This window comes from Citrus clementina, unplaced genomic scaffold (genome assembly GCF_000493195.1).
Source record: "Citrus clementina cultivar Clemenules unplaced genomic scaffold, Citrus_clementina_v1.0 scaffold_3, whole genome shotgun sequence".
NCBI lineage: Eukaryota > Viridiplantae > Streptophyta > Magnoliopsida > Sapindales > Rutaceae > Citrus > Citrus x clementina.
The window spans coordinates 12,394,655-12,405,295 of record NW_006262339.1 but is presented as its reverse complement, the minus strand read 5'-3'; the positions used below and the strand labels follow the sequence as shown (position 1 = coordinate 12,405,295).

General features: G+C 30.3%; 1 protein-coding gene across 1 annotated transcript; it reads left to right on the top strand.

The window, feature by feature from the left end:
- The first annotated feature begins 8,139 nt into the window (after positions 1-8,139).
- LOC18048292 (glucan endo-1,3-beta-glucosidase) lies at positions 8,140-9,978 on the top strand. The gene is made up of 4 exons (XM_006441087.2): positions 8,140-8,288; positions 8,368-9,344; positions 9,548-9,854; positions 9,956-9,978. Exons 1-4 carry the CDS (start codon positions 8,213-8,215, stop codon positions 9,976-9,978), a joined length of 1,383 nt encoding a protein of 460 aa, XP_006441150.1. The 5' UTR covers positions 8,140-8,212.
- The last annotated feature ends 663 nt before the right edge of the window (positions 9,979-10,641 follow it).

Below are 10,641 nucleotides of genomic sequence, written 5' to 3'. Positions count from 1 at the left end.
AAATTTTTATTAAAAATTTATGTATATATATATATATTATTTTTATTTTATAATCACAATTATTTTCCACAGCAATATTAACTTTTAAAGCACATTACCTTAATATTAAACAAAAACTTTATTAACTATTGAGCAAATTTAAGCATTTGTCATTGGTAAAAAAGTTTTAAGGATTTGGCTAATTTTGAAAACAAAGTCTTTTAACTTTTTATTTAAATACTACTTTACATAGGACAATAAAAATATTAAGAAATGTATCAGAAGCTCACAAAATTAGAAGACCAATGGGAAAAAAGAAAGAAAGAAAGAAAATAATATGCCCACACACATAAAGAAAATGTGAACCTTTATTTTCTAAAATAAAATGAAGGGAGTGTTGGAGAAAAATCAGTTTTTTTTTTTAATTTTTATAAAAACTTTTAGGACCGATCGCATGCAATATATAAGAATTCGTAATCTAAAAAATCATACCTTGATAATTCGACTTTGCTTTTTCGCTGAAGTAATCTAAGCTCCCAGATCACGATCCGTCACCGCCACTTCTGTTAGGTCACGATCCGTCACCACCAATTTTGTTAGGTCATAATCTGTCACCAACGATCTTCCAAGTTTTGACTCAAGTTTAATATACACTTGACGTGTGGGTGCATTTATCACCACTAAAAACAACTAGCAGAAGAAAATATTTCTCTCAAAATTAAAGAGAAAAAATCATTTTCTTTGATATGTATAATATGGATTCTCTTATTTTGAGAGAAAAAAAGCCCTTTTATATTTCTATTTATTGGAAACCCTAAACTCCATATTTTAATATTTTTTAAATTCTATTAAATCAAATTTGATTTAAATTAAAAAATAATAAAACCAAAAATAAGGTTACTTCTTCTTGTTATAGGGGTCCACCTTGTAAAATAACACAAAATCCCTTACATACAAGCATATTTTATTAAGCCTCCCACTAAATAATATATTTAGGTTTTTAACCCAAATAGCTAGTTATCTTGCTTATTAATCCAGTAGCGGTGCAATCAATTAAATGAGCTAACCTGAGGATTATATGAGTACATACAATAGTGGCTACAATAATTATGCATGTAATTAAATAAGCCTAATTATTTAATTCCAAATCTACTGCACTAAAATATTGGAATTGACCTTCATAATTGTATGTTATCTATGATAGTGTTCTCGAATAATAATTCGAACCATACCACATTGATTTCTTTATTGCACAATCCTTTGTACCACATCATTAATTAAATCGATATCTCAAATATCTAATCAATTTAATTACATCTTATTCCTTGATACTTACTGGTTTTCTCTAATGATCATTTTCAATATACTAAATATATTGACACACTCTGGCCAGAAAATTATATGATCAAGTACTGAAAATCCATCAAGAGATGTGTTGTACAAATTCTATATTATTAATCTATAACTCTAATATTCATAATTGCTCCCACCAAGATACCAGGTAAATTTGACTACAAGTGTGAGTCGTGCCCATTGGTAACTCAAATTGAATAACAATTACAATAATAAAATAATAACTAACTCAAGATTAATATTACAGTAAAATCAATGCCTATGAGATTTAATAAGTCTGATAGTCATTACAAAGTTAATTAAATCTCATATGTGATCATGTTCAATGTAGTCGTACTACATCAATAAATTCATACATGATTAAGACAAATCATTCAATGAATTTATTACAGTCTATACCTAAATAAAGTGCCCAACTTTATTTATCAATTGCGAACTTAATTTATTTAATCACAAGATAACTTGTATTTATGTCTTCTGTGAATCTATATGCTAATCACATAAATGCATATAATATGATTAAATGGACTTTACTCAAAATATTAATGCAATTAAGATACTTGAATAAAATACCTCATTTATTTAATTAATAAGAAAAATATTACAATTAAATAAACAATATGCTTTTAAAGAGCATATTTTCCCAACAGGGTGTTCATTACTTGACCAAAGGGTGGTTGCAAAAACAAAGTAAACCGTAATAACATCATTTGGCAAGGAGAATTAGGGTCTTTTTGAGATTTTTTTAGAGACTTAAAAAGTGATTAAAAAGTTAAAAGATAATTTTGGTATTTGATAAATTTTTTTAGAAGTCACTTTTGGTAAAATCACCTCATTTTACAATAGTTTTTTGAAAAGTGAGAAAATAGTATTTTTTTCAAAGTTTGATTTCAATAATCATTTTATACTTAATTTAATTCCCTATATATCTTCATATATAATATAAAAATCTAAAATTGTTATTGTTCAATTAGGAACTAAAATTCAATTAGAAAATAAAGCTATTAAATATAAAGGGATTATTACTATTACTAGTTGTATTGATATACCAATATAAAAAATAAAATTAACAAAATAAAAATTATTGTAGTAAGCAATTAATATGTATGTATGTGTGTGTGCGTGTGTATTTAACAATAGTTAAAATTATTTTCACTTACAGTGCTAATAACACTAACGATTTCATCACATTTACAAATCCATAACCCATTTTATAAATTGTCTATTTTTATTTATTTTTAAGTATAATTTTTGTGTTTTGTAAGAATATCCCTAAATTCATTGTCTTGGATTGGAAAAAAAAATAGTGAAATTTGAATTTAAAAGATTGAGAAGCCTCTGGAAGAATTGCTAGCCCTTTAGTTCAATATTAATTTTGAAAGGCTGAGATCTTGTCATGTGTCTAAGCTCACACGCACCACATTGCACTAGATTTAACACTCAACAATTTAGTAGTTCAACCACCTTAACAAAAGATTCAATGGAGGGTCTCGATTTAACTTCATTTGTAGCCACTGATTATATTGAATCCAACATTTTGTAATGCATCATAATGGTTGCAAACTTGCAATTTTAGACCCTAGATGGTAATATTAAAGCTCATCTAAAAGTTATCGTTGCAAATTCACCAAAATATCATGTAAATGCGCACACTTTCTCAAATTAGAATTTGCCTATATAAAGGCAAGAGATCTCACAAATGAGATATGTGGAGTTTTAGGTGAATTTTGTAAAGAAAATTTAGTTTAAATCTAAAGTGAATTTCATGGAAAAGTATAGTTAATAAGAAGAAATTTTTCTCTTCTCTTTTTGTTTTTAATTTTCTTGTTTTGTACTTTCACAAATTAATTAAACAAAATAACTATTTTACTTGCCAATATGAGTAGCTAATTTTCTAAGTCAAGGTGAAAGGTGAAGCTTAAGGATTCAAATTGTGAATTTAATTAATCTTTCAAGTGGTTCTAAAGTTTGTTGTTTTTAATTACATGTTTATAAGTTGTACCTCTACCCATTATTTTCATTCCATATTTATTCATAGATCTGGATCCGCTTGTATTTATTTGGATATTTAGACCTAATGTTGACACACTAATATGGTAGTGGGAACACTCTAATATGGTTGTGGCGTATTATGTACTTAATTCCCATATTTATTGATAGAGTGGTTAATTAAGAACTATGTCACACAATATTCCAACTAGTAAAAAATGAAAAATATAAATGTGATAGAGTATTATTACCATGATTTGAATACCAAGAATAAATTGTGTAACCTTAGCACTTTTTGATTTAGACTATTCCTTCTTTTTTTTTTTGGAATTATTTTCATTTAGTAATTGATTACCATTTTTTAAATTTATCGCAGTTTGACCTGAACTCATTGAATTATATAATAACTAGACATTCTTATATTTGAGAATAATCAACTACCTTTGAGTCGTGTCAAGTTCTTGGCTTGGTTACCAAGAAATTTCTAAATTTGATGTCAATTTTGTTGTTATTTATTTTTATTATTTTCTTGCATTTTTTTAGTCTTTATTTTTGCTTTTTATTTCTCCCTTCAATCACTTTTTTTTAATACCTTTTACAATTTAAATGTAAAATTTCAGTTAGCTTGTTCATTTCTCTTGATATCCCAGTATTACTCATAGAATTTGTCAAAAACTTCATTTTTGCCCAAAAATCCTCATAAATTAATCATTGAACTAAAATTTCAAGTCTAATTGGAACTTGGATCTATGGATTACGACTTATCTTTAAACTTTCATTACTGAAAACTTAACATGACTCAAAAGTGGTTGATTACTCTTAAGTTTAAGATTATCTAGTTATAATATAATTTGGTGAGTCTGGGATCGAACTATAGAGGATTTGGAAATCTGATAATAAATTATCAAAACAAAATAATTACAGAGATATAAGTTAAGAAGGAATAGTCTAAATCACAAAGTGTTAAGATTATAAGATTCTCTATTGGTATTCAAATCATGGTCATAATAAAAGTTTCAATATTCAAATCTCATTTTTATATTTTATGCTTTTTTTTACAAGTTTCAATATTGTGTGACTTAGTTGTTAATTAACAACTTTATGAATAAATATGCGGATTAAGTATATAATGTACTACAGTTGTATTGTAGTGTTCCTGCCACCGTATTGGTGTATCAATATTAGGTCTAATCACCCACATAGATTCAAAGGGACCAAGATCTAGAAATAAATGTGAAATAAAATAACCGATAGAAAATACAATTTATAAACATGTAACTAAAAATAAAAAACATTAAACTCACTTGAGAGAGTACTTAAGTCCACAATTTGAATATTTGAACTTTACTCTTTGCCTTCTTAGAAAATTAGCCACTCATATAATTAAGCAACACACTTATAGAAGAAAATTGCAAACAAAATGGAAGAGAAAAAATCTCTTCTTATTAACTGTACTTTTCCATAAAATTGACTTGGGAGTTCTCTACAAAACTCATCTAAAACCCCACACACCTCATTTGTTAGATCTCTTGCCTTTACCTAAGTAATTCTGATTTGATTAAATATGGATATTTACATGATGTTTTGGTGAACTTACTACCACAACCTTTAGATGAGCTGCAATAATACAACCCAAGTGTCTAAACTTACATTCATTATGATGCATTATGGAATGTTGGATTCAACATAGTCAATGCCTACAAATGAAGTCAAATTGAGACCTTCTATTGGATCTTTTGTCAAGGTAATTGAATCATTAAATTGATGAGTGTTAAATCTTGTGCAATGAGGTGTATGTGAGCTCATAAACATTGCACGATCTCAGCCTGTCAGAATTAATGTTGGATCGAAGGGTTAGCAATTCTTTCAAAGGCTTCTGAGTCTTCGAAATCCAAATTTCACATTCATTTTTTTCCGATCCAAGTGCCATGAATAGATATTCCTATAAAATAGAAAAAGAATATATAAGAACAAAGTTAGGGATTTGTAAATATGATAAAATTGTTACTGTTATCAACACTATAAGTAAAGAATGACAATTTTAACTTTTATTAAATGTACATTTTTTAGTGTTAATAATTTATAAATGTGTAAATAAATTTAAGTTAACATTATGCCCATTTTAGTATGTTATTTGCATTGTTACAATAATTCAATAGTAAAATTTATCAAACACATATTACTATTTTAAAAACTAATAGTATTTTAATTTTCTCACTATTTATGCAATATAGTTGATTATTTATATAGTATAGTTAACAACAATTATTTTTAAAATTATAGCATTACTAAATGATATTTATTAGGTTGAGCCTATTTGAACCTAAGGTGTTTCTCATTACATCCTCTTTTTAATTAATGTTTATATTATTTAGAAAATATTGAAAAAATTTACCTAAATAACCTTGTTCTCTATTGCAAAGGAATATCAGTAATGGTGAGACAATTGTTCAAATAGATATTGTTGTAATCTATCAACTTTCAAGAATAAAAGGAACAAAACACACCATCAAATACAATTTTTATTTACCATGAAAAATAAAGAATTTTTTGTCAACTAATTTTTTATAAAGAAAAACTAACACTACCTAATTTGTATTTAAAGCTATTGCTGTAGATTAATAAGTATCTCCATTTTAATCACCACAGAAAAGATGTTTTAGATTTTTGACAAGATCTTCTACAACTAGTAAATTATCCATTTAAAACAATAATTTAGGTTGAATACTATTTTTAAATAAGTTATTACAAGATCTATAGTAAAAAAGGAAAAAATATTTGATGGTTTACTCATAGAAAAAAGATTCATAGCTACAAGAAATATGATAAGAGAGTTCAATTTACAAACAGCCACGGGAGAGAGAGATTTTTTGTTTTTTTCTTTTCAGTGAAATTGAAGAAGAAAGAAATTAGTGAGGGTTAACTTAAAAATTTGGAAAGATTAAAATTTTAATAATAAATATATTTTTTCAGACGAGTTTAAAGAGGGAATTAGTGAGTTCAAATAGCCATACTCTATACATTATTATCATTATTGTCTTAGAGATTGGCTCTTCGCCACTTGGGGCTAAAGTCGAGATCTTAATGCAACCCTTCAAGTTTTAAAATTAGCCTTTTGGGGGACCCTCAAACCTCCTTATAGGTAAATTCACCACTATTGATGGAACTGTCAAATCTTTAAATCCTTTTTAATTATTTTTAAAATTAATAAATAATATAAAGTTAATTATTTGTATTAAATAATAAAACTTTTATTTTATTTTGAATATTAACTTTGTAATTATTATTTTTATTAAAAGAGTCTGTATGCACATTTATTTGTAAGCACAAAAACTCAATTTATACAAAGACTGACAACACGATAAAAGAAATGATACAACTATTATTAATGAAAGAAGATTGAATCATTTTATTTCTATCATTGTTTGGGGGAAACCTATGGTGCAACTGTGATACCGTGCTACAATTGCATCTAACCGTTAGATGCCAGTGGACCCCATCAATCCAAGTGCATCCAACGGCTGGATGCAACTGTGACACGGTACCACAGTTGCACCGTAGCCTGATCCCATTGTTTGATCCTTCTTAGTGGGAATGATTTTTTTTAGACCCCATGAAAGGACTCAAGAAACCAACTCACAAGTAGACTAAGGACATATTGGCAGATTCAACTCCTATTTGTAGAATATTTGTTGACATATAGCCACAATTATTAGCAATCTATATTTGTAGGGTATTCGCAGATCGAATTCTATAGATTGGACAAAAAAATTACATCCAATCTATAATTTAATTGATTACATATTTTTAACCTAATTCAATCTATAGATAGAGGAAATCCAATTCACACATCTTAGGATTACATGTGGATTTAACATAAATCTATTACTATTTTGTGAATGAACATAATCTAATATAAAAATAATTTTAATACTGATTGAAATAAATTAATATTAAAAAAAAGTAAAGAGGTGCAGGCAAAGTCCATATCGATATTTGAACCCCACCTTCTTTAGGATTCGAACTCAAGTGACTAGATAAATAAAATTACTTGAAAATTACTCAGTTAAGCCTTGGAGCCAAATTAATTAATCATTTAAATTAACTGGGGCTTCCTTTAATTGTTTATTTATTTAATTATTTTTCTTGTTTGTTACTATTATTAGGTATGATAAAATATAGGTAACTTCAATTTTAACTTAATTAATGAAGTAATGTTATATTTACCAATAGTGCCGTTTGGAGAGATTTTTTATTTTTCTCTTTAAATTTAAAGTAAAATTATATTTTTATTTATTGTAGATTTAAAAATTTTCAATCCATTCAATTTATCAATCCACAAATTGCGCATTGGATTAGGAGCAAATGAAGTTGAGCAAAATTTAAGTAAACATAAATCAACAGAGAAATCACGAAAAGTGAGGGAATTTTTTTTTTTCAAAAGAAGCTGGCAATAAATTGAAGTTTAATTAGGGGGATAGAAAAGGCAACCGGTTATTACTCCTTCAAAATCTTATAAAAATATAGATTTGCTTTTTCAATAGCTTCACTCCCTTGATAAGAAAAGATTATTCCTTTACCTGAATCAAAGCAACATGTCGCACAACCCTATATTATCAGCAGCATGGTAACTTAATTTTTAGAAGCAATCAACGAGTATCATTTATAAAATATTTAGCAAGCTTTCCCATCACACACGCAAAATAAATTACAAATGATGGATAACAGATGCAAAGAAAAAGCTAAAATATTCAAAGTTAATGTAAAGAGTAAGTAAGCCTGCATGCTCTCTCCATTCACAAAGAAAAGCATCTAAAATCTCCATTAATTTCTTCAAGCATACTGCTTCACTAACTCCTACTCTCAACGCAGCATCTCACTACATCAATCAATGGACAAGGCTCAAATCCCATTGCCCACTTTCACAATTTTGCTTCTTGTTGTTGTATCAATATCACTTATCCATGGTACGTAATTGCCTATAACAATTCTATGTGAATTTGGCCTAAAATCAAAGACTGACGCGATTTTTTTTTTCCCCAACAGGAAGCGAAGGAAGCATTGGAGTCAATTATGGCACAGTTGCAAACAACCTGCCTCCACCAACTCATGTTGCACATTTCCTGCTAGAATCTACCATCATCAATCGGGTCAGGCTCTTCGACGCCGACCCGAAAATGATCCGAGCCTTTGCTCACACAGGGATTGCAGTTACAGTCACCGTCCCTAATGATCAAATCCCCTACTTAACCAAGCTAAACTTTGCTGAGCAATGGCTCAAAAATAATATCCAACCTTACACTCCCGCCACAAACATTGTCCGCATTTTGGTTGGCAATGAAATACTATCAACCGCCAGCAAATTGTTAATAGCAAGCCTTGTCCCGGCCATGCAAACGCTTCATACAGCGCTTGTTGGTGCATCATTAGACCGTAGAATTCAAGTCTCCACGCCTCATTCGTTAGGCATTCTCTCGAGTTCAAGCCCTCCGTCCTCAGGAAAATTTCACCAAGGTTACGACATTCATGTTCTTAAACCATTGCTTAGCTTCCTCAGAGCAACCAAATCTCCTTTCTTGATAAACCCGTATCCGTTTTTTGGATGCTCCCCGGAGACTCTTGATTACGCCTTGTTTAGGCCTAATTCAGGAGTGTTTGATGAAAACACCAAAATTGTTTACACAAACATGTTAGATGGGCAACTTGATGCTGTCTTTTCGGCTATGAAACTCCTCGGATTTGACGATGTAGAGATTGTTATAGCCGAAACTGGATGGCCATCGAAAGGAGATTCATCACAAGTCGGTGTTGATTCTCAGAGTGCAGCTGACTACAACATGAATCTCATGCGGCACGTAACATCCTGTAACGGCACGCCGCTCATGCCTAACCGGACGTTTGAGACTTACATTTTTGCACTTTTCAATGAAGATCTAAAGCAAGGACCAACATGCGAAAGAAATTTCGGGCTGTTTCATCCCAATATGACCCCGGTCTACGACGTCGGCATCCTCCGGTCCACGGTAGCCGCTGCCACTGCTGATAATAATCACCATGTTACTTGTTGTTTGTTACTACTACTCATTACAATCGGCCTTCTAGTCCCAGTTGACGTGGCTGTTTAAAGGGATAAGTTGTCACATCAACTGGGACTCAAATGCTGGAATCCTAAGCATTACTCATGATCTTAATTTTATCGATTTGCATTAATGAATTTGATGGACAGGCCAGATCATCGATCCCCACAAGTAATCCAACGCCAAAAGTGGAAACGCCGCAGCGAGCGCCAGAGGGGAAACGGTGGTGTGTTCCGAAGACACGGGCTGACATTGAAGCACTTCAGAGGAATATTGATTATGTTTGCGGAATGGGATTCAACTGTGAAGCGATTCAAGAAGGGGGCTCGTGCTTTCTCCCTAACACGGTTCGGGCTCACGCAGCATACGCCATGAACGTCTACTACCAAGCAATGGGAAGGCACGATTACGCGTGCGATTTCATACAAACTGGAGCTGTCACTGACCTTGATCCAAGTACATAAATTTTATGCTTCACATTTGGCACAATTTTTACTTTATGCTTGTGTGATATGTACTTAGTTATTTAATATTGTTTTTTCTACTTGATGCTTCAGGCTATGGAAAATGCAAGTATTGATTTTGATGGAGGAGATTTGGAATGAGGGGCAGGGCATCAAGCATCATCAGTTTTTGTAATCTTCTTAATTTAATTTAGAATAAGAACAAGCTGGAAGTGAAGTTCTTATCTTAGACATAATGAGTTAATTCATGACATCGTAATGTAAACGTTGAGATAATTAGTTTTAGGCAGGGAGTCTACCACCCATTTACTACCTTGGTTGATTAAGAGATATGTATACAAGGGCATAAATTTAATTTGCTTGGCTTTGCATTGATGAATAGTTTATTGCAACTTAATTTCCACAAAATCTTTATGCCACATGAAGTCCTCTTGTGTGTGCATGTTTCATACCAATCCATTAAGAGAGCGTATCACACATTACAACCATCCTAACTGAAAAGTTAGGATTACTGCGAAGGGGTATTAATTATCCCCTTGGTAGTTCATTATTTTCGATTGAGCTTTGGAAGCCGTAAGCAATCTTGGCTTTCATTTTCGTCTCCATTTTCTATCAGCTCCCTAAACTTCTTTTCTTTACATTATTTGAAAGCTTGGATATATATTTTCCTTCTAGATCCACAAAATATTCCGCCGAAATATTATTGAACTTTTAAGCTTTTACGTTATATTTTTTCTCGTGCTTAAATTCTCATTTATTGTTTATATAAATCAGTTTAT